At 38.5% G+C, this 27,540-nt stretch overlaps 1 protein-coding gene across 1 annotated transcript in view; it reads right to left on the bottom strand.

Annotated features, from left to right (window-relative positions):
- Positions 1-1,759: 1,759 nt before the first annotated feature.
- Positions 1,760-27,540, bottom strand: part of ABCB5 (ATP binding cassette subfamily B member 5) — a 90,071-nt gene continuing 64,290 nt past the window's right edge. The window contains exons 20-27 of the mRNA XM_019726706.2: positions 25,592-25,795; positions 22,487-22,587; positions 21,496-21,636; positions 13,258-13,414; positions 11,333-11,530; positions 9,311-9,517; positions 3,686-3,832; positions 1,760-1,957 (exon numbers count right to left, since the gene is read on the bottom strand). Of these exons, the coding sequence (XP_019582265.2) occupies positions 1,760-1,957; positions 3,686-3,832; positions 9,311-9,517; positions 11,333-11,530; positions 13,258-13,414; positions 21,496-21,636; positions 22,487-22,587; positions 25,592-25,795 (1,353 nt within the window). The remainder of the gene's footprint in view (positions 1,958-3,685; positions 3,833-9,310; positions 9,518-11,332; positions 11,531-13,257; positions 13,415-21,495; positions 21,637-22,486; positions 22,588-25,591; positions 25,796-27,540) is intronic.

Raw genomic sequence — 27,540 nt, 5'->3', positions numbered from 1 at the left:
GCCAACTAGCCACAGCTGATGGCCATCTACTACCCGAGCCAGCACGTTTCCATGTGAGGCCGAGAGCCTGGAAACTGCTCTCTGAGGCTCTGTCCCCACAGCATCCTTTAAAATCTTTTGAAATATAATGCTAATACAAATTAGGTAGTGCTATTAATTAGAGCGTGGTTTACTGACATCTGGAGATGTGACCGTGGGATTGCTGTTGATAGGTTCAAGGGGAAAGCAAGCATAGCAGCAGGCATTTGCTGGTCTAGAAGGGACTAGACTACAGAATTGGAGCCTCAGGTTCTGCTCAGAGGCATGAAGCATACCCATACCACTCTGCCCTTCTTCTGCCCACCCTGCTCTAGGAAGAGAAACCAAGAGCTCTCTATCCATGCATAACAAAGTGGCCACAAGGGTTCCAGTGCCAATGCTTCTAAACAATACATTTGGTTCCCAAACTCCCAATCCTACTTTGGTTTTGCATTAAAAAAAAAAGTCGCGTAATACACAGGGGTTTTAATTTTTTTTTTGCAAGATTTTAGATTACTGGCGGAGTGCACTTTAGATAGGCAGGCTGTAAATGTCACTGTAAATGAAGAAAATACAATGAAGACTAGAAATAAAAATCGTTAGATAAAATTACATATTTAGGTAAGTGGAAAACATGAGTCAGCTTACCAACATTGTTATTTAACAGAACTTTTAAATCATACATATATTATATAAAATAAGGTACATATAAAATTTAAACAAATTACTTGATTGAATAATCATAAAGGCATTTTAAATTTTTCACCTATAATAAAAGTAGCTCTTATTTTAAGTAAGTAAGTGTTCATACACTGGAAGGCCTATGATTTAACCTGACAAAACCAAAGCTCAGAATAATGGAATTTTTAGAATGGATCATGTGAGGCATTTCACTTCCCAGTGAAGAGAAAAACAACTACCTAATTCTTCAGAAATTTTACACTGTAATCCTCCCTATCCCCCTAACAAAGGGATACCGTGTTTCCCCCAAAATAAGGCCTAGCCAGACCATCAGCTCTAATGCATTTTTTTGGAGCAAAAATTAATATAAGACCCGGTCTTATTTTACTATAAGACCAGGTATCATATCATATCATATCATATCATCATATCACGTCATATCATGTTATACCGGGTCTTATATTAATTTTTGCTCCAAAAGACACATTAGAGCTGATGGTTTGGCTAGGTCTTATTTTTGGGAAACAGGGTATACTGTAATTTGGGGAATTCCTTGAGAGAGAAACATTGAGGAAGATATTATGAGAGAAACTCCTAAGGTTTGGAGAAAAGGATTAGGTCAAAGTACTCTAAAGTATGCTACAAAATGCTGGAAGTTCTGAATTAAAATAATTCTTCCTGCAATGTCCAACTACGTCTTACTCTCTCTTTGCTAAAATATTTCAGTTTAGTTACCTGGATAATTTTTCCCTCTGGGAACATATTCCCAGTTATATAGTAGAAGTTGATGGCAAAATAGATTCACTTTGCAGAAATCTGCTTTACAAGCAAATGTGCTAGAATATTTTTTATAAAGTGAGGGATAGAGGCATTATCTTACATGAGTTTTAGAAAATTTTTGTTTCCTTTTAAAAATCTGAAGGGAAGATGGTGTGTAAACAGAACATGTCTGTACTTGAATAGAATGATTCTAGATATTGATCATGCAATAAAAGAGAGTGGCAAATAATAAGTACTTTTTCTTTGCATTACGCAAAGATCAAAATATGTTCTAACAGCGTCACTGCACTGACTGTGCATTTACTAATTTAAAATATATGTTTCCATTTCTCAGGAGCTCTTGATGAGTTCCCCATTCCTTTATTTTTCCATTGTGCAGAACCACTATCAAATCTGCGTTCTGTACTGTGGAGAGTCTGTGAGCGACCACCAGGCACGTCCTCCCCTTACTGGCCTTGTTAAGGGCATGTTGAACCACCTGGAAGAGAGAAGGACCTGCGGTCACTAGTTCAGGTTAGCTGCTAACAAACTTGCCTAAAACAAGTCTGTTATCTAATAACAGTCTTTATTTGCTCATTCCCAAGGAAGTTGTCCTACGTTGTGATACATTCACCCTACTCAATAGAAATCTAGAAAAATTAATTATGGAAAAGTTTTGTGACAATGAATAAAAATAAAATGGTTATTTGTATCTAAGTAAGTGGTTCCAAACTCAAAGCCAGAAAGTAGTATTCCACACCCAAGTAGAATTATCTAATTGACTGTCATAGTACTTCTTAAAATTTTTTGTAGAATTTAGCCGTAAAATTTTCCTGACTGAAACAGCATCTCAGCTACAATGAGGTTATAATGCTGTATCAAGGAAATGAGACTAGAGGGTGAAAACCAGTATTTGTGGAATATATAAAATGTTCCAATGACGGCTATCTTATTTAAATATTTGCAATAACCCCATAAGGTGAGGGTATTTACATTTTTCAAATGAGTAAACTGAAATTTGAAAAGTCCAGGTCCCTTGACCAAGGTCATACTACCTGTAACTGATGAATCCAAGATTATAGTCCAGCTGTTTGATTCAAAAAAATAATAATATATATATATTTTTCTTTCATAACACGTTCTCTCCTTGGAAATCAAGAATGATAACCATCTACAAACAGCGATCAACTGAGGGTTAATCACATGAGCTCTTAGGTCAGATACCAGCTATTAGAATTTAGGGAATTAGAAACTCATAGACACAGACAATGGTTTGGTGGTTGCCAGAGGGTAAGGGGGGTCGGGGGGTGGGGGGTGGGAGATGAGGGTAAGGGGGATCGAATATATGGTGATGGAAGGAGAACTGACTCTGGGTGATGAACACACAATGGGATTTATAGATGATGTAATACAGAATTGTACACCTGAAATCTATGTAATTTTACTAACAATTGTCACCCCAATAAATTTAATAAAATAAAATTAAAAAAAAAAAGAATTTAGGGAATTACTTAATTTTTCTAAGCCTTGGTGTGCTAATCTGTAAAATGAGCACAATAATAAGATAATCTAATTCATCAAGTTGTTGTGAGGATTGAGATAATAGCATATAATGAACACTTGATAAATATTAATGATTATCATTTATTTAACCAATGTTCATTTAACAAATAAGTGCCTACTTGATGTAAGAAACTACTAGGGGACAAGGACATAGCAAAGTTAAACATCTGAAAGAGTTTGCAGTGTAGGTCTACTGTCACATGTCTGCTTCCTTGTTTCCTTCTCAAATTGAGCCAATAGTCTGTAGAAGGTGGAGTAATTAGTAGGGTCTGACACTGCAGCGTAGATCACTCTGTTACACATGTAGATTGCCTTATTAATTTGTTTGCCATCATTGCAATAATGATAAAATAGGAAAGTTATTTTTCCTGGGCTTTTTCCTTGAGTGGAAAAACATTTCAAGTACTGGGCCCCTTTTTGATAATGAGACAAATTCAACAGAGGAAAACCTTCTAGAACATGAGAAGCCCTGTGGCCCAACTCTCTTCCACCTCCCCACCAGCCTCTATTCTTTTTAAAAGGCCAAAACCTTAATTAGAACTGGTGACCCTATGACTACAACTCTCTCCAGACCTTTCTTTCTGTAAAGTAACTGCTCTTTCATCCATGGTACGCCACTCTGGTATTCGGTATTACATTCTGAGATAAAAGAAGAGGATGTTACCTTTTCACTCTCATTATCAAGGGCTGAAGTGGCCTCATCCAACAATAAAATTTTTGGTTTTCGGAGAAGAGCTCTTGCAATAGCGAGTCTTTGTTTTTGGCCGCCAGAAAGTTGTGTTCCTTTCAGTCCAACTTGTGTGTTGTATTTCTATTACAGGAACATGTAATTAAGAAAGCAAGGCTTCGTTATTTAAATTAGCATGGCAAGTGTGGGTGAGAACCATCTAAATATTTCAAATTTTGCTACTCTGGAAAATTTGTGTCCTAAGGAGTGCTGATATCTATTCTTGTGCTTTGTTGCAAATAAATGCTAAACAAGCAGTAAACATTACAATCTAATTTACATATCTAATCTGATCACACACAGCAGACTTTTGCCATTACCTTCCTACAAAGGAATTGTTTGAATTAAAGCATAAAAAAAAAGTATTGGCCAAAAAACCCAAAAGAGTTCTAAGTAAACACAAATCTTTTTCCACTAAGTTACATTCCTTTCTGTTTTCAGGTCAAGATGACTCAGTCTAAACACAAGGAAATCATGGGGTTCCTTCACTTGGGTTCTTGTTACATTTCTATGGGCACCTCTCTCCAGATGCCAGGATACTGTTCTCAGTGGTGTAGGTATCTTCCTGGCAACAAGTTAGGCTATCATCTTGAGATAGTCTGTTCATCTTTTCAGGCAATAACAGTGACATTTAGTACTTCACAAGGTTTCCACAGCCCTCCTACTTACTAATGACCCCTTCTCCAGTGTTTCCGTCCATGGAAGGGTAAAGGAGATGTCTCATATCCTGTAGCCTTCCTAGTTTGCTCAACCACGATTAGTCAGTTCAGTTGGTACAAGCAGGCTCCTGCTTGCTTTCTAGACTGTCCCACTGATTCTACTTCCCTCCAAGGTTCCACACCGCTGTCTAGTAGCCTTGCCATTTACCTAACAAACACCTGCCATTGGTACCCAGACAAGAATGTATGGATGGATTAGTTCCACTGGAAAGCAAGCCCAAGTGTACAATCTTCTAAAGGTGGATCCTGTGGCAGCATCGCAGAGGAGATGCAGCACATGATTATATGCTGTTCATTTTGTATTAGTACCATGGAGAAGGCTGGATGAATTGCCTTTCCCTGCACATCTGTCTTCAGAAGGTGCCATTCAGGCAGAGCAGGTACTGAGAAAGCCTGAGACATAACCTTATGACAAATGTGTCTACTTCATTCAAAGTTCATTTTTCAATTTAAAATACACAGTTGCTTGCTTTATATAAAACAATGGATGTCTGAATTACTAAAGCCCAGTAAAAGTGTCTTTTCTGAAGTGAATGCTCCACAAAGAAAACAGACTTCAGCTATCTCCTCTGTGACTGCCAGGAGGCTGGGCCCCTAAAATGTACTTTATTAAATTCAGAATCATAGGGCAGGATAATCAAATAAAACCATGTCATTCATTTCCACACACACTGCAAAGTTCCCATCAAAATTATAGAATCCAATCATAAACCCAAAACAGAGGACTGGACGGGAATGACATGGGCTTGCAGCTCTTTCTGCCAGTCTAGCTTCAGTTGTACATGGCTTCTTCATGCAGCTGAAGAGGAAATCCCTTTGCATTTCTTGACTTACTCTAGATTGTAGGGATGTAAGTCTCAAGAATGAATTGGATGAAAATCAAATTCAGATGTTTTTTCCTGTCATTGAGCAGAACAGATTATAAATGTGGATATATACTGTAATGCGGGGTCTCTGGTCCCACTCCCTGCACAAGAACGCAGGATATGGCGAGGCCAAAAAGGAACACCCACGGAGCCATAGATAGGGGAGTCATACCACTATAATCTTGCTGGCGGCTGGGTTGGAGACACAGGAAGCAGGAGCTACGTGATCCGCAATCTGCCGTCTGCTTCTCTGCCAACCAACCAACCCCCTTGCTAGCTGCAATCCGCCTGCTAACCGCACTTGCCAGCCGCAATCTGTGCCTGCTAGCCCAGCCACGGCAGTTATATTAGTAGCTAATGGCTAACTAGTCACAGCTGATGGCCATCCACTACCCGAGCCAACGCCTTTCCACGTGAGGCCGAGAGCCCGGAAACTGGTCTCCTGGCTCTGTCTCCTCAATACATTGTCTCAATAGCAACTTAAAAACATTTGCAGATACTTAAACTGAAGGTTTTCGTTTTTTAATAAAGAACCACAGAATTCCATTCTTTCCTGTTTAAACTGAAAATCTAAATCAATTTTCTGGCAAACACTGGGATGATGAGTACATTGAAATCACCTGTTTTAGGAGCCTCTCAAGGGGCAATGGTTTCGCAATATGAACCTGGGGCTGAAAGCTAGTTGTATCCTGAAGGGAACATCAGAGAGTCTAATCCTAAACCAGCTGTGTTCTGGAAAATCCCATGGGCCCTGGGGAGGAGTTGCAGGGCTGTTCCAGTGGCTGAAGTCCTACTCAAGGAGCCATGATGTGGCTTGTGTGAGAGCAGCCACTGTGTGATATTGTAGGGAGTAAGTGACAGCTACACCTGGTCTCCTTCTCAGAGCTGGGGTTGCTTCAACTCCTCTCCCAAGTCCCAGCCTGGTATTTCCAAATGCCTGCAGGCCGTCCCCATGGTGGTCACCACAGATGCATGTCATGCAGGGACTCATGCGGGGGCTCTGCTCCCACTCCCACATAAGAAAGCAGGACGTGGTGAGGCCAAAAAGGAACACCCACGGAGCCATAGATAGGGGAGTCACACCACTGTATTCTCGCTGGCGGCTGGGCTGGAGACACAGGAAGCAGGAGCCACACTATCCGCAACCTGCCGTCCACTTCTCTGACAACCAACCAACCCCACTTGCTAACTGCAATCTGCACTTGCTAGCTCAGCCACCGTCTTCTTGCTAGCCCCCATTGTCTGCCAGCATAGCCACGGCAGTTATACTAGTGGCCAATGGCTCACTGGTTACAGCTGATGGCCAACTAGCCACAGCTGGTGGCCATCCAATCAAAGCTGATGGCCATTTACAACCCGAGCCAGCACCTTTCCACGTGAGGGCAAGAGCCTGGAAACTGTACTCCTGGCTCTGTCCCCACAATGCATAAGCCTTCGCCCACACCAGATGGATTCCTTGGTATTCACCCTCTCAGTCTGACTGCCAGACAGGTCCGCAACCCCTTATTGGAAACTCTTAGAGCTATATCTGTTTAAGAATTCCATTATTTTTACTTAAAAAAAATACTATTATACTATAAATTGTATGTACAATATATTACATATATATTACATAAATTGTATGTACTATATATTACATGAAGGGGCTGGGAAAGCAATTGGTAATCAAATACATGAATATTTGTGCAGAAATATTTGATTATTCATCCTAAGTAGGATTAATGAAGACTACATATAACCTCACATCATTTTGGCCACTAAACAAATTTACACCAAACATACAAAATTTGTGTAAGGAGGGGCATGTGTGGGGGGGCATGGAGTTTAAGAGCTTTTGGAAACCAGAACTGGGGGTTGGCTTCCTCCGAGCTGGGCCTGAGCAGCAGGAACTTCAGAGCTTTCTGACAGATGGCTACAGTCTTGTGCATCTCTGGACATGAGTTCTGTTGGTTTTCAAAGTTAGATGTTTTGGGGGCTCATCTCTCAGGGGCAGATACTGAGGTGCCTGAAGTGGAGTTTGAGCCCTTTACTCCTTGGGGAGAAGCTGTGGGTTTTGAGTTTTCTCTAGGTTGTGGGCTGCTGCACTGGGGATGGGGTTTAGGAAAGATTGTGTCCCAGCCTGTCCTACCCACTTTGAGGTGGCTTTCTTCTCATGTGCCCAATGCTTAGTCATCACTCAGCCAGCCTTAGGCCTTTTAAAGAGGGAATTGCTCCACATGTAGCTGTAGACTCAGTGTGTCTGAGGCAGGAGGTGAGGTTTTCCTACTTTGTCATCCTGAATTGGAAGCTAGTCGTTCTTTTAGGAAATGACACCCTCTTGGTTCTGAAGTTTATTGTAAAAAGTTGGCACACTAAGTTTCTGCAGTGTGTAGTTTTGGGTAAATCTGAGAAACAGTACAATGAAAAGAATGAAAGCTAAACAATTTAAGAATAAAAGAAAAATGGGGTAAAGATAAAATATATCGTGTTTCATCCTACATAAACTGAAGAAAAAACACTGTCAGGGTTGTGTAGAGAACCATCTGACCAGGAACCAACAATGCAGTGAGTGCCTTAGTTAAAAAAGGGAATTGCCATCGAAAGACAAAGGGCCACAATAGTTATAAAAAATGTGGCAATCCTTCTATTACAGTTAGTACTGCAGAACCTTAGTGGAGGAAGGGAAGTTGTCTTAAAGGCCTGTTTCTAGTTATAGGTACTGTTTGGTGTGGACAGGAGATGGTGAGGGAAGATGCAGTAGTGTAACAGTTTGAGAGTATGGTGACTTTATCCTCCACCAGGAAACAGGGCACTGGATTAGTTGTTTGAAGTAACTGTTATTAAACTTTGACATTTCCTTTTTAAAGTGAGATAGAAAATTATGTTATAAAAATGGGTTTCTAATTAGAAGTAGGTATCTATATTTTTATTTTTTTGGTGTGAGTTTGTATGTAGGTATAAACACTCAGATATTACAAACACTTTAAATTGCAATTACCCATTTCTGTGTCCTTCTTCTGGATTTGTATCAATGTTTGCTATGCTAAAGTCTTCCCTATGGTTAGCCAAGACTTGACTTTTCCAAGATTTTAACATCAGCTCTTCCAGCCAATACAGAGAGAAGACAGAAATGACAGGTAGGGACCTAACACTTTAGTGGGGAGAGACACTAAACAAGTCAGTAAGCACTCCGGGTAATTTTAGATTGTGATAAGTACCCTGAAGACTATGTCATATGTGACAGGAGCGGTGGGGACTCTTTAAATAAGGTGGCCAGGAGGGCTTCTGCAAAGGTGACAAAGGAAAGAGCTTAAAAGTTAAGCAGCCGGTTCTGCAAGGAGCCAGAGGAAGGAGGTCCTGGCTGCAGAAACATCAGGTGGCAATGTCCCGAGGGAGGGAAGAACTTGGCATGTTCCTGAGATAGGAGAGAGGCCAGCGTGGCTGCAGCAGGGTGAGCACGTGGTGAAGAAGGTGTAGGGAGGCCAGTGGGGCCAGATCACAGAAGGCCTGGCTGGCCACACGAGGAGTCTGAACCTTATTCTAAGTGCAACGGGATGCCAGTCTGAGGAGGGATAGGAGGGATAGGATCTAATTTGTGTTTTTAAAGCATCCCTCTAGTTGCTGTGAGGAAGAAGAATTATAAAGGGGCAAGATTAGAAGCAGGAAGACAGATTAAGAGGCTACTGGCACTCCAGTGGTCCAGAGGTGGGAGGGGGGGATGATGGTGGTGTAGACATGAATAGAGTATAAATGGATAGAAGGTGAAGAACCAAAATATGAAGATTAATACAGTGAATATTCATACAGTTTGGTGGTGGAAAAAATAGTCACACAAAAATCTCAAACTGCTTTTTTCACATCTAACTGTACTGTACATTAGATGCTGGCAATAAACAAACTGTATAATCAAGAAGCACGTAAAACAGCCACCATGCCCAGGAAACTACTTGGGCTTTACTTGGCAGCTTTGTAGTTCAAGATTTCAGATATTTTCTTACCTCAGGGAGACCTTCAATAAAAGAATGGATATTTGCTGCATTTGCTACTTCTTTTATCTCTTCTAACGGCACAACACGGCTGATATCACCATAGGCGATGTTCTCAGCAATGCTACAGTTGAAGAGCACAGGCTCTTGAGAAACGATCGCTATTTGGGAACGGAGCCATCGTACGTTCAACTCCTTTGCATCCACACCATCAAACAGCTGCCAAAAGCAGAATGGAGAATGGTATGTGAAGATCCAACACTGTATCAAGTTTCAGTTCACTGTATTCCATCATATACAAATCATAACAAGAAGGTTAGGCATTCAAGCTATTTAGTTGTGTAATGTTACCCAAGGAAGGCTCATAAATCATATGTTCTATAGACGCGGACAGCGTGTCCCTGACTAAAATGCCCACTCCTAAACTTACTCGATGTTTCTAGATATGGCCATGTATTCTAGAGACCTACCGGGAGGCTACAGTGAAGCCAGCTGCTCTGCACTGAAGTCAAATGAAAAGGACCAACCTCCCGGTAACAGGACCCTGCTTCACTAAAGCCCAGAGAGAGACCGACATAGTAGTCTACATGTAGAAACATGTCAGGTTGTACATAGCCATGTTTATCTACATAGACATATAGCAACAGCCAACCAACTATGTGAGGGGGCTCTTCAGGCACTGGGGAAATAATGGTGAACAAGACAAAGCTCTCGCCCTCTGGCAGCTTATGTTCTAGTGCAGAGAAGCAGGCAGTAAACACACTACTAAGAACTCAATAAACTCAGACAGAGAAAGTGTCTGGAGGACAGGGGAGTGGGATAGAGAGTGGCTGTGGGAAGGGGGTGGGCAGGTGCATTATTTTCTGTAGTGTCTGTAAGAAGCCCTACCTAGGGAAGTAGCATTTAGACTGAGACATGAATGATGAGAAGGAGCCAGCAAAGAGTTTAGAGTAAGAACATTCTAAGCAAGAACAAAGGCCCAAAAGCGTGTTTAAAGAACCTGAGGAAGCCACTGAGCCTGACACACAGTACTCCACGAGGGGGGGTGGTGACAGGAGAGGGGTTTGGAGAGAGGCAGGTGCCAGATCATGAAGGACCTTGATGACGGCTTATTTTAACTGCGGTGGAAACCACTGGAGGGTTTAGAGGAGGAGTGTCCGATGCTGTGTGCAAACAGATGAGTGTCACCTAATTTTGTTATCTATTGTTGACTCTCTTGTCATTGGTAATAAGGGAGACATTTTTGACCATTACGTTTTACAAATAGTCACTGAGAATCTGTGATGGGGAGAAGACTGTAAATTGCAGGGGAATAAGGACTAACATGACAGTCTTTGACTTTTAGGGGCTTATAGGTTTGTTGTTTTTTTTGGGGGGGGAGGAGGAGGAAGAATAGGAAGCTGTGTTTGTGTGTGTGTGTACGTGTGTGATGTGGTGGTTGGGGTGGAGAGGGCACCTGAAAACCTGAAGATAGAGTAAGGAAAGTGCCAGGTGAGACCAACAGAACTTGGAGTTCAAAGGAGGGAGAGGCTGCATGTTTTGGAGATCTGAATGCAGGACTTAATGGAGCTGACTCACATAAGCCCCAATCGTGCGGCAGGTTTTAAGAATTGGGGAGGGACAGGTGAAGATGGCCAATGGGAACAGCAGAAAGCTTGAGGGAGGAGGAGGAAACTGTTTTCTCTGTCTTAAAGCAGAACAGACTAAAGAAAGAGACCAGATCTGGATATCAGACCAGTCCTCCACCACCTGTATTGTAAAAGAATTTCATGGATTATAAGATCTGAATTTCTACCTCCAGAATGACTAAAGAATCTTTGAATGTTTGTACTTGGCTTCAAAGTCCTATCCATCACTGCTTTATGGTTTGCTTGTCCTCTTAGTTTTAAGGGATGGAGTTTTTTGGGTTTTGTTTTACTTTTAACTACGGTGCTGTCTGCCCTACCCAAACCGAAGAGGATGCTTAACCCCAAGAGAATATTTAAGAACAGCACCACTAACCCCCAGATACACTGTATTTAAAGGCAGTCTTACTAGTTGTCCTTTCACGGGGTCATAAAATCTCAGCAGAAGTTGGACAGATGTGCTCTTCCCACAGCCACTGCTCCCAATAAATGCGACTGTCTTCCCTTTCTCAATACTGAGGGATAAGCCACGAAGGATAAAAACATCTGGGCGACATGGATAGTAGAAAGAGACTTCTCGAAACTCTATATTCCCTTCATATGTGTCCTGTGAAAGAAAATTGGCAGCATTTAGAAAGGTTGCAACACTTTCCATTGGCTGAGCCCTTTCTGAAAATTGTGAACAACCATTTTAATTTTAAACATTGCCTTGCTTCCTGTCTGTAGAGCTGCTGACTGCACATAGGTTTCTGTCAATTTTGTGTAGATTTTATACCGTACTTCTAGCTGTCTTCACTACTGGACCTCACAAAGTTGCTTAAAAACACTGGTTTCCTTCAGCTTCACTACCCAGACACAGTCCCACTGGCAGATTAGCTGTTTGACCAGCTGCTCTGAATGAGTACATCTTTTAAAAAAATTTTAGTTTGTGCTTTACAGACTTTAATTGCTTAATTCAGAATAGCTGGAGTCCTCATAAACTATATGTATAAATGTTATTTTATTTTATTTATTTTTTGTAACTTTTTATTGGGGAACAATGTGTTTCTCCAGGACCTATAAGCTCCAACTCAAGTCATTGTCCTTCGATATAGTTGTGGAGGGCTCAGCTCAGCTCCAAATCCAGTCACCATTTTCAGTCTTTAGTTGTAGGGGGTGCAGCCCACCATTCCATGCGGGAATTGAACCGGCAACCTTGTTGGTAAGAGCTTGTGCTCTATCCAACTGAGCCATCTGGATGCCCGTATAAGTGTTATTTTTATAAGTTGGACCATGTTTTACAGTTTCAGTCTTTATAAGAAACATTTCTATATTCTATGCCATGTACATAGTTCTATGAAGACATTATCAATGAGACACTCAATCCCTGTATTGTAATGTTTACAAAGAAATGAGTAGCAGTATTATTATACATCTGAAATGTAAGATTAAAAATGTTTCCTTCATCCTTTACTTTACAAAAGACAAGTATGAAATGTTATTTTGACTGATGTATTTTTGAGCACTCTATTTGGAGAATTTCCAGATCTTTTTATTTCTATCACTAAAAACTAGCATTCCTTTTAATAATTATGTGGCTCTAGTGATAATGTACTATTTTAAGCTGTCATACATATAAATATACTGTTAAAATTCTAGAGGGAAATAATTTTAAATTAAAAATTTCTTTTAAGCATATATACCTAGTGGCTATTCTTAATTTTAAACTGTCTAGGAAGGTCTTAAAATTGAATATATATTTAATGTGTAAGACTACTATTGAGAGGCTTGTTTTGAAATTATACAATATCCCTACTATTTCTCTTTTAATATTCACAGTCTTTCACAGTTTGTGGCTAAGTATGTGCGTGTGTGTGTGAATTTAATAAATATAGTTCCCTCCCCCCCTCTTCTGTTTGCAGATATATCAAGCATGAAATACGGTGTCTGAAGCTGCGAGTGTTATTTACTTTGTATACATTATCACAGAAACAAACAAACCCTAATGCACATCTTCATCTAAGACTAAAACTTTTGCTGTCTTAATAAAATTAAGTATGTAAATCAATTCTCTGTTGAAGAACGTTCTCATGGCATCAGGGAAATAAATAAACTAGAAGCATATAGTTTAATATAAAATATGTATGTTTTAGTAGTAGAGGTGAAAATTTGATTAAGACAAGACACCCGTTTTTTCATTTGTAGCCATAACAATTATTTTACATAAACTTTTTAGAGTCTTTATAGCACTATTTCTTTGCAAAGTTATCAAATAATGCCTTAAGTGCCTATTTAGAGAGCATGCAAATGGACAATTAACAGTAAGTAGACATTTAAGAACATCGTTATGCTTACTAGTTTTTTCCCTTCTTGACTATTGCTGTCTATAGTTGGCTTCTTTTCCAACAAAGCAAACAGATGTGCAGCCCCAGATTTGGCTCTTGAATATTCAGGTGCCAAAGCAAGTGTTTCTCCAATGGCCATAGCTCCGTATGCAATTGCAGTAAAAACTCTATCAAAAGATAAAGCATTTGAATCTTAGGACCATTTCAAACCATGGAGCTCTAAAAGTAAAGGAAAAAATAGGCACAGGAATATAATCTTGATCTGGACAATACCACTAATGCTGAAGCCCCAACAATGATGTCTCTTTTATAATTTTCTACCACACAATGATCATCCGTTGCTCCGTACAGCAAAATAAACTTTGAAGCCTTGGGTAACCTTAAAAATTTATCTCCCACCTAGAGACACAAGTCAAAGGCCCTAACCAGTGAATATGAAATTCCTTAGCCACCTTGATTTAAGGCTCACTTGCTTGGAAATTTGAGAAAGAGTTCAACTGACAGTAGGAAGAATGAGTTTCCTGTAGTGAGATCTGAATGGATCTCAGAACATATGGATGATTTTTTTTCCTGTTTTGCATATACTGTAATGTAGTTAGGACAGATAATTGATGCCAAATGATTGATCATCTTATTAAAGTGCTCCATGATTTAAAGAGAGCAAAGCATGGAGATTGTACTTTTCATTAAGGTCCTCAGAACAAAACCTGACTAAAAATGCACCTTAGCAAGACTAGAAGAAAGAGATTTGATCTTTTAGGTTTGCTATAGATTATGATCTCAGTTTCAAAACATGTTAATTATAAAATGGTAAGTATGCAATTGATATTTGGAAGCATACAGAATACCCACAGAAATGTGGCCTATCATATGGCCATGGTTAAATATTATTCTCATTTTCTTTTGCATTTTTGACATGAAAACATTTTACTGGAATGAAAAATAATGCATTTCAGTAGCAGAGCTAAAGGTATAATTCAGCTAAGACTGGACAAGTTTCACTGTGCTATTGAAACATTAATCAGTAAAAGGACATCACAGAACCCATGGCTTGTTTGCTGTGCTGGATCACAGCAAGGTAAATGTACGTGGTCTGCACATTGCTTCTCTGGAGATGGCAGCACCTACCAAATGGGCATACTGATGCAATGTCTTCAGTCATCTAGACCTCAGATCCTGACTCTTGTCTTTACAAAGATCAAACATAGTATGAAATATTAAAACAACCAGTTTACTGGGATGCTGGATGCTAAAAGTACTGTAACCACTAGTTCTGTGATTTTTTAGTACCATGTTTTCCCAAAAGTAAGACCTAGTCAGACAATCAGCTCTAGTGCATCTTTTGGAGCAAAAATTAATCTAAGACCCAGTCTTATTTTACTATAATATAAGACCAGGTATAACATAATATAATATAATACCAGGTCTTATACAATATAAGACCGAGTCTTATATTAATTTTTGCTCCAAAAGACGCATTAAAGCTGATTGTCTGACTAGGTCTTATTTTCGGGGAAACATGGTACTAATATTTACAGAGCTGTTTAAAGCTCAAAATGCCATTGAAAGTTCTTACTACCCAGCTATAAATCTCAGAAGTGGTTATCGAATTTATGTAACACATCAGAGGTTTATTTTTATTTATTTACTTATTTTTTTAATGCAAGGAAAAAAATCAAACTGAATTAGACTTGAGCCTCAGTCTAATACAGGAGTCAGCAGGTGAGATGATGGGAAGACAATTGGATGATGAGTCAGGAGATCCGGATTCTAGTCCCACAGGGATAGAGGATTCTCAAAACAATTGAGAAAATACCTTCCTTCTCTGATGTGAGATATGCCAAATTATCATCTACCTGTTCTAAAATTTCCACCATTAGAAGTCAGTTAAGGTGTTAGGTATAAAAGTACAGAGGCCAATGTCTTTGTTAGGTCCCTCTTAAAATGGAAATTGACCTCACAGGGGGAGAAAAGCCATCCATTTAGAACTTGGGTCTGTTTTTGAGAGGTAAGTGACTCAATGGATGCACAATAGAGCAAGAAGAAAAGTTTCAGAGGAGGGAGAGTACCAGTTAAAAGCCCCATGCTCTCTTTATTGGGTTATGTGTTAGGGGAAGATAAGTGGGGTGGGAGTGGATATAGATAAGGATTACAATGAGGAACCTAACTCTGTGGTTACGGGACTATCTGGGGATTGAGTCTGGGACATTAACCGCCTTTCTATTTTTGCCCCAGGTGGGTTCTGTATAAAGATAGGCCATGGCTAGAATGCTACAGAATCTGTCCTAACCTAGTCTGGCCCAATTGTAATGCACTTCCACTCAAAAAGTATTTATTGCACAACCATGAGTGCTGTAACTCCATGACAGAGTTAAACCAGATCCTTCCAATCTGGTCCAAACTCCTGGAGGCATTTTAACTGAGAGCCTACTCCAGAGAAATGTTCAGGCCAACCTCCCAGGCCATTGTTTGTCTTGGGAATTTCACCTATCTGGGATATATAAAAAGGAATAATTTGCTGTAACGACAAGTGTTTTAAAGTCATAAATAACACATTTGTTAAAGTATTAATCTGTAATAATTACTTATATATCCCTTTCATGCCTGTAAATAAAATTACAAGTAACATCGCACAGTTCAGAAATGATTTTCATGTTGAACTACTAACTCTTGAAGCATAAATATGTAAAATATGAAGTAAAACCTCTAAAATTCAACTTCTGTAATTTTCTTAAGCTTAGATTGCACATGGAACAAGAAATTGTACCTATAGTTTATCCTTATATGGCTTTATACTGAATTTATACTGCTATATTGATTTATAGCAAAAATCTTTGGGCTGGTAGAGGCTGAGGCAGGAGAATATTGAGCACCGGTAAAGGTCTGGGAAGGGTTTTCAGATGCTGGGCCTAGTTTTATGGGTTCTCCATGGGTTCATGGGGCCACTGTCACTGCATTCTCACTACACTGATTTTTCAAGGACGTCTGAGCCATGGCGAAATCCCTTTGCTCATCATTGCTGCTGAAACAAAATTGGAATTTTAGAAGACATCCTTTGGCTAGGAACAACGCAAAAAAGCATAGAAATGAATGATCCTTATTTGAACACAATTGCCAAATAGGAATACCCTGCATAGTGACTGGTTCAGAGTTAGTTGTCTCCCCTTAACCCTGCTCCCATAGCCAGTTTGTACATCTTTGGTGACTTACTCTAAGAGGAAGTACACTGGGGAGGGGTTCAGAGCCTGGGCTCTGACGCCAGACCACTAGGACCACATCTAAACTCCACCATTTATTTACTAGCTGTGTGACCTTAGGCATGTTCTCTGTGCTTGTTTTCTTATTGGCAAATGGAATATAATGAGACTATTTATATCTTATAGGGCTGTTGTGAGAATTAAATACATTAATATTATAAAGTGCTTAGTATAGTGCTCAACAAATATTTAAGTTATTATTATTCCTCATAGAACTGAAAGTTAATGGCATACTTTCTATTGGAAATAAGCTCTTCTATAGGTATAGAATATAGATTACTAGCACAGCAGGTCAAATCACAACTTTTGAAGTCCCCACTCAGTAAGTTTCTTTTTGTTTTGACTGGAACGTACAGTATCTTTCCTCACAGAGGTAGCCATTAACAATTATTCCCACATACATACTCATCTCTTCAAACATCCATTTAATAACCCAAAGATCCTTTTCTTCTCATCTTAAATCCCCTCCTCAACATATGAAGATGGAATGTATACAACTTACATTTATTTGGTACTTTGAATGTTTTCATATACATGATACCATTCAATCACTTACGAGATAAGGAAGACAGGAACTCATATCACTTCTAACAAATGAGACTAGCCCAGATCAATTAAGCAATTTCTCTAGGATCACGTAGCGGTGAAACTGTAGGACTGCAACTTGAATCTCCTTGTTCACTGTGTTTTTCCTTACGTGGTGCTCTTTCCAGTGGAAAGGTGGCCTGAACTCCCTCTCTCACCCCCACCCCCACCCGCTCTCTTTCTCTTTCTCTCTGCATGTTGGAGTTTGTTACCACTTGTTTCCTGTATTAGAATCTCCAGAGGGCCCTAGATATCAAATCTCCCTTGATTTGTCTCCGTTAGATCCCTTCAGTCATTGATCCCTCTATTTAGTCTCCTTATCTTGTCCTCCTCTCTTCTGGATAACATCTGGGGGGGAAGCTGGGTGGCTGCCACTGCAGTGAGCACTAAAAGAAGACTTTCTTGTTTGCCTTGTTTTGGCTAACTAAGGTTGCTTTCGTAATTATAATGGTGACACGTGCAGTTCTTCCATGGCTGTCCAGCCTACCAGACCAAAGATAGTGGTGGAGGTCATGCTTGCTTCTTCTTACTCCTTATTATTTCAAGCTCTCAACCAACTATTATTATTCATTGAAAACCCGCCTATATGACTCTTTGGCCAGCAGTCACACTGAATATTCAAAGTCCTATATGAGTTCCCGGCAAGAGCTGCACTTGGATTTTTGGAGGAGGAGACCACAACACATAAGCTGCCTGGCTCTGCTTCTCAGGAAGTTTTCAAAGCTGCAGCTGTTGCTATTACTGTACTGAAGGCTGTCATGACTTGATTCTTTCTTAGCCATGTGCTCTCCTTAGCTTCCTGGTAATACATGTAGCAAAGAAGAAAGAAACAGAGAGAGAAGAAAGTTCTGGAGTGGAGGTATGGGGAGTTACAGAAACCTTGGCCGGGCACTATTGGTTTCTAGAGTATATTGCAAAAAGCAAGTCAGCTAGAAACTAACCGTAAAGTCACTAAAACTCAAATAGGAGAAAATAATTCTGTACTTCTCAAAGTCTTCACATTTATAGTGAAGTGAATCAAAAGTGTTGCCAGGGCTAACAGAGGCAGAGGGGGAGAATCTTACTATATACAGAGGGTGCCAATAAATATATACATTTTAAGAAAGGAAAAAACTGTATTAAAATTGTAATACTCAATATAGACCGGTAACAAAAGATGAATACAAGTCATGAGTACACATTTTTTTTGGCACCCCCGGTATATGTGCATGAGACCCTAAACGAGAGATTTTCTAAATGTCTATGCATTGGCTGCAAGGGAGCAGAGTAAAAATGTCATCACCTTTTAAAAAAATGTTCATTTCAGAGAAACTTCTACAATAATAGAGATGGATGGAGACAGCTCCTGCCATAAGAAATGTGTGTTGCCTTTTTTAGAGGAAAATGCTAAGGCTGATAATAGTAATAGTTATGCTGATAAACTAACAGTATGAGCACATGAAGGGATTGTGCTGTGACAACTCCCTTTGTGCATCTCCTTTTCTAAGGCACACTGTCATTTCTGAAAGAGAGACAGCTTACCCATCCCTGTAGCTACAAAGTATGAAAATACATTCACATTTTATAGGGTGAATAAAACGTCTTTATTTTTAACAATAAACTAAAATATGACCTCCCCAATTTTTATATAATAATAGGAGGTTTCTGGTAGTGGCCAAAATGAAACCCTCAGGTTTTAAGCAGCTATAAAGAGCAGCCTGGGATTCAGTTTCTGTGCTCAGATTTCTTAAAGTGTGAACCTCAGATTCTGTGCCTGAGAATAATCTGGGATGTTTGGCAAAATGTAGATTCCTGGCCCTATACAAAATCTCTAGGTTAGATTTGTGGGGTGACCTTCAGGAATCTGCATCTTTAACCAGCTCCTGGATTGGTGAGTTAGGAAGCCACTGATTTAGAGAATGACACAAATTTCTTTTTACCTAAGGAGGGTTCTAGTAGAAGGGTTTTCTTTGTAAACCTCTTCCATTCAGTTAGTTGATTAGATAGAAAGCTGTCTAGATTCTAGAAAGCAGAGTCTTCTAGGACAGGTATAATTTCATGTGTCTCAATATGTCACTTGTGAGATGTTCAATGATGGCTGGAGGCCACACTGGGTCTCTAAGAAGGCTAGAGACTTTGGTGTTGAAGACAAATCTCATCTATTCACATTTTGCATGCCCTGTATCCATATTTCCCAGAGACTCTCTCCTTTGTCCATACCATAAAAATATGGGTATCCTTACTATGTCTGTAGTCAGGTTGAGTGAAACTCAAATAAAAATTGATACCAGTGGCCCTAGCTCAGGGGCTCCCTGTTTCTTCCTTCCCTCAGGACACTGGGAAATACCAGTGGGTTACTGTTTATTAATCATTGCTCTTATGTTGATATCCTCCATATGTTCTGATAGCGAAAATGCTTATGTCTCCAGAAATGACCTTTGTTAATGAATTAATGAAAATAAATTCTGGAAGTGGGGTAGGTCAGTAGGAAAAGGAATTTTTGTATTGGGATCTTTTGATTCTCTTATGTTTTAGGGTCATTGATTAACATTAAGCAAGTTATTTGTTCCATTTATGTTAAGAAGCAGCCCAGCTGCTTCTCATTCAAATGTTTGAAAAACTAAGCAAGATGTATATACATATGTATATATATAAATTATTATATATATATATATATATACATACATATATATGTATATATATAAATTATTTTACAGATGTATATATACATACATATATATGTATATATAAATTATTTTACAGATTCTATGAAAGTTTGTCTTGTCAGAATTAGTAATAATAGTAATCATAATGACAATAATAAAAAAAAATATCTACTAAGCAAAGCCTCTCGCAAATTGAATCATGAACTTGAATCGGTGATCTGCCACTTGCTGATTAAGTGACTTTGGGCAAGTTAGGTAACTTCCTCAAGTCTTAATTTTTCCGATCTGCAAAATGGGAATCATAACATTTCACAGGGTACTTGAGAGGTTTAATCAGATAATGCATGACAGATTGTTAATACCGAGTAAGAGTTTAATCAAGCGTTGTTGTTATAGTGATTATCATATGAAACAGAATGGTTGGCAGTCTTTAAAGGCCCTTTTGAAGAAACATCCTGCCTGCTGTCACTTGCAGGCATGATAGTAATCAGCATGGTTTTGAGGTTGTATACTTTTTTTAACTAAGGAAATTGCTTGCTTAGTATTAAGCTAAACAAATCTTGGTATGTAGAAGTAGACTCCCAATTATAGACATACTATTTTTACATAAATGGTTGTCTATGACTTAGACCTACCTAGTCCTTCTACCAAAGCACCTGATGTTAGACATGTGGATGTAGAAGGGAAGAAAAATAGAAGAATCTGAAAAACAGGAGTAATGTGGAGAAGTTGACTCTAGAAGCACATTTCCAGGAATGACCGGACTGTCTGATGGAGTGTCCTACTAAGCTTGGCCTACTATGTGCCAAGCTTTTGTTTTTGCCTCTAGGGAAACATTAGTGACCAGAATAAGTTAAGCTCTGCCCTCCCTGAGCTTAAAGTCTACGCACTTGATAAACACAGACACAGAAAGGATAATTTAATACAGTGGTAGGTGCTCTATACAAAGTGATGCATGGTAATAGGATGGAGAGTGATGACGGGGGGGGGGGGGGACTGCTCTGGGCCATCAGCAAAACTCCTTCTGAGCAGTGGACTTAGGAGCAGAAGACTGGATGGTGAGGAAGAGGCAGCTCAGCAGAGACGTGGGGAACCATCATTCCAGGCAGAGGGAAAAACAAGTGCAAAGACACTGAGATGGAAGTTCTGGGGACAGAAATGGCACATGTGGAGCTGCTGTGTAGGGCAGTTCACAAAAAAGACAGCAGTGGATGAGGTTGCAAAGGAAGGCAGAGGCCCCAAATTCGTAACTATGTAAATGGAACCCCAAAATAAAAGCTCCAACAAATGCTTGAGGAAGAGTCAGCCTCTTTGGGAAGCCATGATCAACTCCAAATACGACTTCTCAGCAGGGAAACACTAACTCATGTGTTTCTTTGGAATATTTGCTTAGCAAAGAACTCAACCTCACTGATTTAGTCATACTTGATCAAGCCATCTCCACCTTGGGAGTTCCATAAAGCCTCACAAATTCCAGAAGGAATGGATGACAAGAAGGTATATTTTATCCTTATATGCCCACATTCTAATAAACTAAAACAGAGAGCAATTCACATAGGGGTTTAATTTAGATTACCTGTATTATATCAGTATCAGTATTTTACCAGTTAGATTGAACTCACAGATATTAAATAACAAAATTTCCACAGTATGCATTTCCCACATACATTATTTAAATGATAATGCTTATAAACTAGACATCTTTCTGCTTAATTTAATTACCTGACCCATTTACAGAATTTATGTATTTGTACAACTTACATGAACATGCCCTCCGGGGTCATTCGTCCAGCTTGAACTAAATAGATTCCAAATCGAAACCCCACTGCATAGGCAAAATATACAAAGGCATGGCTGAATGCATAACAGCTTCCAATGATCTGTGCTTTCTTCAAGGTATTTCTGTAATGCACACAGTTTACTAAATAATGGGGCATGAAGTATAGCAAGAACATTTTAATAAATGTAGAGTAATGAATATAGAAGACTAGACGTGTTATTTAGGGGAGGTACAGTTTTCTAAGAATTAAAGAGAAAGTGGTTTATTTAACTACTGAGAATTATTATAGAAAAAACAGAAAATATAATGATTTTCTCTACAGCTATACACTCTATAGTTCAGTGTAACAAAGTTACTTCTATGTACTTTCAAATAAATGGACAAGGTCTGTGAAAGGACAGCTAGTGAAAGAGTTAAAGGGATTTGGTTTAGAAGTATTTAGAAATATTTTCTATCCTAATCTTGAACTAAGAGAATACATAGCAGAAATGTAAAGGTCAGTACAAACCACAAGCATGAGCGTAAAGGAGTACAAAGCTATCTCTCTGATACAGTAATACAAAGAGTATCACTAAGTAAATGTGATAAGGAGGACTAGTTTAAAATTAAAAGGGGTGATCACGTTTACTGTGTATATAGTCATTTTAAAATGTGAACTATTTTAGCAATTCTTATTTTCTTTTTTGACTATGTCATTTCTCAATCTTGTTTCAGGAAAATAAGAAAAATGTGTACACTTAGTAATATTACACGGAAATGTGGGAAGACCTGAAACATACATTCTAACAGTGCTTGCTCTAGATTCCTCTTCTAGTTTTCTCTTGGTGAAGTCATGTGAGAAATCATGATATGCTATTATTAGGAACGATTTCAGAGCAAATGAATTGGCAGGGAAACCACTGGAGTCACCCAGGAGAACTGCCTTTACCATAACAAATATAGTTAATGGAGTCGGTATGAATCTGCAATCACCTGTGCTGGGTCTGAAGAGTCTCCTCATATCTTTGCTCAAAAGCCTTTTCTCTTGTTAATGACACTATAGTACGGATATTCTCCACAGCTTCGGTTGCTATCTTATAAAACAGGACAACACAATATAGAAATAAAATTAGTAATGGTTAAACTTCTCCTGGTTGTGCATTTCAGTCATTTACACAGGGGACATATTAAGTACATCAAGTCAGTAAGTTTTCCTAACGAGTTTTCTTAGCTTCCTTTTTCCTTCCCCCAAAATAAGACAGGAAAATAACATTTCAGGATAATAGGCTGAAGGAACATTTCTTTTGAAAAAATTTAGTCCATTGACCTAAATATAGCCCCCTGCAAGTCTTCACTGAACTTCTTTTTAAACTGGTTCCATAGGCAGAGGGATCACACAGTGAGCATTAGGTTCACATGAATTATGCAAAGGAACTGTCTTATGGATTATGAGATAATTCAAGGAGAAGATAGCAGAGAAAATCAAGTAAATAATTATTTTATTCTAGCACAGAAATGCAAATAGCAACCAAAGGACTCGGGAACATTACAGTAAAGAAACACAGGGTGTGGCTATAGAATTCTGGATAAACTATAGCTGTTTCTCATTTTGATGTCTATGAACTTAAAATATATATTTAATTCAAATATAATTAATGCTTCCCCATATTATATAGTTTTAAAAAAGATCATCATCATAAATCCAAAAAATGGGAAACTTTTTTGGCTTAGAAATAATTCTTGGATGAGAACACACATCAACTTGAAGAAGAGAAACTTCCAGCTTTCACATTCTTTTTCCAGACTGGCAGAGTGGGTTGTTGGAGAGAAGAAGGCCTAGGTGGACACCAAGTGTTATTTGAAGGAGAACTTGGGTTAGAAGAGAGAACTAGATTTCTGGACTGTGGTCAGGACACCTGGATTCTGCTCTTTTTTTTGTTGTTGAGGTGTTCTAAATTCTCATTATCAAAAAAATGAACTCAAAAAAAACTTTTTTAGCATTCCGTGGTATGTAAGGAAAATGGATAAGAAATGCTGAAACCTTGAGGGGAAAAAAAGGAATGAATAAAAACATCTGTGATCATTTTTCACAATGGAAAAAGGACTATTATCATTAAAGAACCTTAGGAAACAGTCTTTTTTTTTTTACTAATACTGTCACTTTAAGTATAAAAATTAAAACATTTGATGATATGTCAAAATTTACATATGCAACCAAAAAAATACCAAATATGTTTTATTGGCCCATATTCTAAGTTCTGGTGTTGGGTAAATTGACTGATTTAAAGCTACTGGGAAAGGACACGGATTGCCTAATTAGTTGGAATTACTGATTGTATAGTCTGAGGTTACTCTACTAGTATAAAAAGGAAAAATCAAAGGGCATATATACAACTAAAGCTCATTATATGAATATTAAGATGAGTAAAATATAATTATTTAGGGCACCATTAATTTAGAAATTGTGATAATTTGTACACACAGAGGGCTAAACAACTTTTCACCGTCTCTGACACAAATATATGCTAAGTAGTTCAGTCTGTACTGCCCAAGCAGACATTCCTGGGGTCCTTATCTAGTGTAAGAAAGGTGGAAAGGTCCAAAGATCATCCAAACCAGATTTCAATGAGTCATGTACTTGGCATCCCTCTTCATGAGTAGTCACACTATTTATGTGTCAGCTGTGATACAGTCAGAGTGATAAAGGCTGTAAGTGATACTAAAATCATTTTCATATTCACAGGGTGTCCACCAGTGTTATAAAGATCTTTGAAACTGTATCGTGAGAACAGCTTAAAGACTCGGGGATAAGTGGCCAACAGAAGGCTTGATGTCTACACGGTGCAGCTTCCTAAAGGCTGTCAGGCTTTGGATTTCTACCAAGATAAAAGCCAAGAAGAGTAGGATAGAAGACCAGGAAAAAACAAACAAACAAACAAACAAACAAACAAACAAACAAATAAAAAACCAAAACTGTTGGCAGCCTGGGAAAGTAATGCACTGTCTGCCACTGGAGGGAAATGGTAGGTAGAAGATGGATGGACACTTGACAGGTTGACAGGAATGTTGTACAAGAGATTCCTACTTCAGGTGAGTGATTGGATCAAATGACATCTCTTTCAATTCTTAGAGGTTATGATACTACAATACTAATGTTTCCCTAAATCACCAATACAATGATTATTTTTGTGAATATGAATGATCCTGAGATTATATGTCAAAACGTTTTCCAAGTAATTAAATAAATTGTTCATTTTGATCAGTACAAAATGGTCTTGTCTCTAAATCTTATTTTAGGTAGTATCAATTAAAAAGAAATGCATTGCTTTGTATTCAGTAACGATTACATTTCCTCTTTATTAAAAAAAATAAAACACCCAGAATTGTCCAAGAAAATTTAATCATTGAGCAATCAGAGAATGGGAAATCACGATGTTAGAAAATTCCCCCATGATACGGTAACAGTAATAATGGCTGACATTATTGAGTGCTTACTGCCTTCCAGCACTATTCTAAGTGTTTTGCATATAATAATGCTAAGTGTTTTGTGTAATACAAAAATCTGTAAGTGGATACCATTATTATTCCCACTTTACAGAGGGAAAAATTGAAGTCGAGAAATGTTGACAGAAGTTGCTCATATCAGACATTTTTGTTTGTGACAGAATATGGACTCTAATTCAGCCGATTTGACTCCAGAGCAAAAAGCGCTAAATCTTGCATCCTATTGCTGTAGCACAGCTACACCCCATCCTGAATGGTCTGTGTGCATTTCAATACATATACACCACTTTACAGATTCGTACGGTGTTTCCCCGAAAATAAGACCTAGCTGGACCATCAGCTTTAATGTGTCTTTTGGAACAAAAATTAATATAAGACCCGGTATTATATATTATGTTATATTACATTACATTACATTACATTACACCTGGTCTTATATTAATTTTTGCTCCAAAAGATGCATTAGAGATGATGGTTCAGCTAGGTCTTATTTTCAAGGAAACACGGTAAGAAAGGAAGTTAACATACTGTAAAGATGGGAGCTGATTGTTTTCTCTTAAAATGTTACGATGATAACAACAGTCTTTATTTTACCTTTCCAGCACACTTAAGTTCTTGCTTGTCCTTGTTGGCAAATCCAGTCATTGATGCGGTTTCAATCATTCCTGTCAGAGCAAGTACTGGAGCAATACTCAGGATCAAGAGTGTCATCTCCCATCCATAGATAAAGGAAATGATAACTGACAGGCCCATGTTAGTTGCATTTTGTGTTAAGACACCAACTCTTGAACCTGTTGCCTATAAGAAGACATATTTTGGAGAAAAAGTCAGTTGATTTAAAATATACTTAGATTGCTTCCTATGTTTTGCTATTGAAACAAAGATGTAATGAGCATCTTTGTGCAAAATCTTTGTGCTTATATTTTATTTCCTAATGTTAAATTCCTAGACTGGAGCTATATGTTAAATGGTATATACTCTTACATTCTTGATAGATATTGCCAAATTGCTTCTCTAAAATATTATATCAATTTTCACTAAAGTACTCACAAATTAGTATTGTCATTAAAATAACAACAATAAAAAGTCCCCTATGCCCCCAGGGCTCTGCTGTATTTCTAAAAAAACTTTTGTGGCTTCAGTTTCAAGACTGCATTTGGCAATGATCCACTATTTCCCAATTTCTCAGTAAGTTATAAAAGAAAACTCCAAAAAAGGAAAATCAAATAACAGCAAAAACCAAACTAACTACTAAATATTGAAAACTAAGACGGATAGACTATTTTAAGTGTCTTAGGGCATCATACACCAACTCTAAGACCTATGAAGCTGATATAGGGATGGCATTTGGTACTTAATACTGACTTACACTCTGTCTCTTGAGAGGTTAAGGATGACGAGGAGATAAATGTTTTTATGTATAAAATTACACAGTGTGTTAGAGAAACAGGTAGAGATACCTAACCGAGCCACACTAGATGAACATAGAGTCCCTTAAAATTAAGTTTAAGGACTACGCATATTAACCTCATTTCTCAAAACATTTAAGTGGAACCTTGCCCTTTTTTTTTTTTTTTTTTAAATCTAACCTAACAGTTATTGAGAACAAAAGAAAACAGTTGGCATAGAGGCCCATTTGAATTCATCACATTTCAGCTGAGAATGGAGAACAGGGCAGGTGGCAAGCCTTGAAGTCACCCTCCCAGGGAGGAGCCAGCTCTGGGAAAGAGGGGCTGTCAGACTTCGGGGGCCTGGCTGGGATCTCTGGCCAAGGAATGTGTGAGGGCTAGTGGGAGAGAAGATGGCAGTGACCCCAGCTGTGGGCTGTGAGCGGCATAACTTGCCAAATTTTTTATGAGACTTCTTGTATTTGAGCATTTTGTTTGGGACCTAAGAACTTTCTACAAAGTGAAGTGTACTTGTGTATCCTTGCTCACTCAACAAGCTTGGGTCATCCACTTGTGTACTAATCTGCTGCTTGCAAATAATGTTTTATACATTTCTATAGGGTATTTTAGCTCAAGCTACCAGAAACTTATTGAAATATTCAGTCAGTGAAGCCAAGAACAGGCCACAAACCCTGCCTTTTGGTGATGGGGGTAGGGTAGGAAAAATCTGAATATATTTTTCCTGTTACAGGAAGAAGAAACAGAAAATAACAGACATTTGGCCTTGAAATATACTATAAGAACTAAAGGAAAATGGAAAATGGTCTTAAAGACCTAGAAGAATAGTGTGGCTCTGGAAAGAATTTAGAGCTCGAGTCAATTTAAAGAAACTTCCTTAGAATCTTTAGCAACACGCACAAAGATAGTTCTTTTTTCCTCGGAAATTAAGAGCAGAAAAATCATTATTAAATAATTTTTTAGATAATAATTATTTATGGAGTATCTACTATATTGAAGTCACTACAGAAATGCGGGGAATACAACTTTTATAAGAAAATTACAGCATACAAAGAAGAATGGCTAGCTAAGAAAATAAATGGAAGAAAACGCAGTATTAAATTGTAGAAATAAAATTCCATGTGGTAGGATTTCTGC

Source organism: Rhinolophus sinicus, linkage group LG09 (genome assembly GCF_036562045.2).
Source record: "Rhinolophus sinicus isolate RSC01 linkage group LG09, ASM3656204v1, whole genome shotgun sequence".
NCBI lineage: Eukaryota > Metazoa > Chordata > Mammalia > Chiroptera > Rhinolophidae > Rhinolophus > Rhinolophus sinicus.
This window is presented reverse-complemented; position numbering and strand designations above follow the sequence as displayed.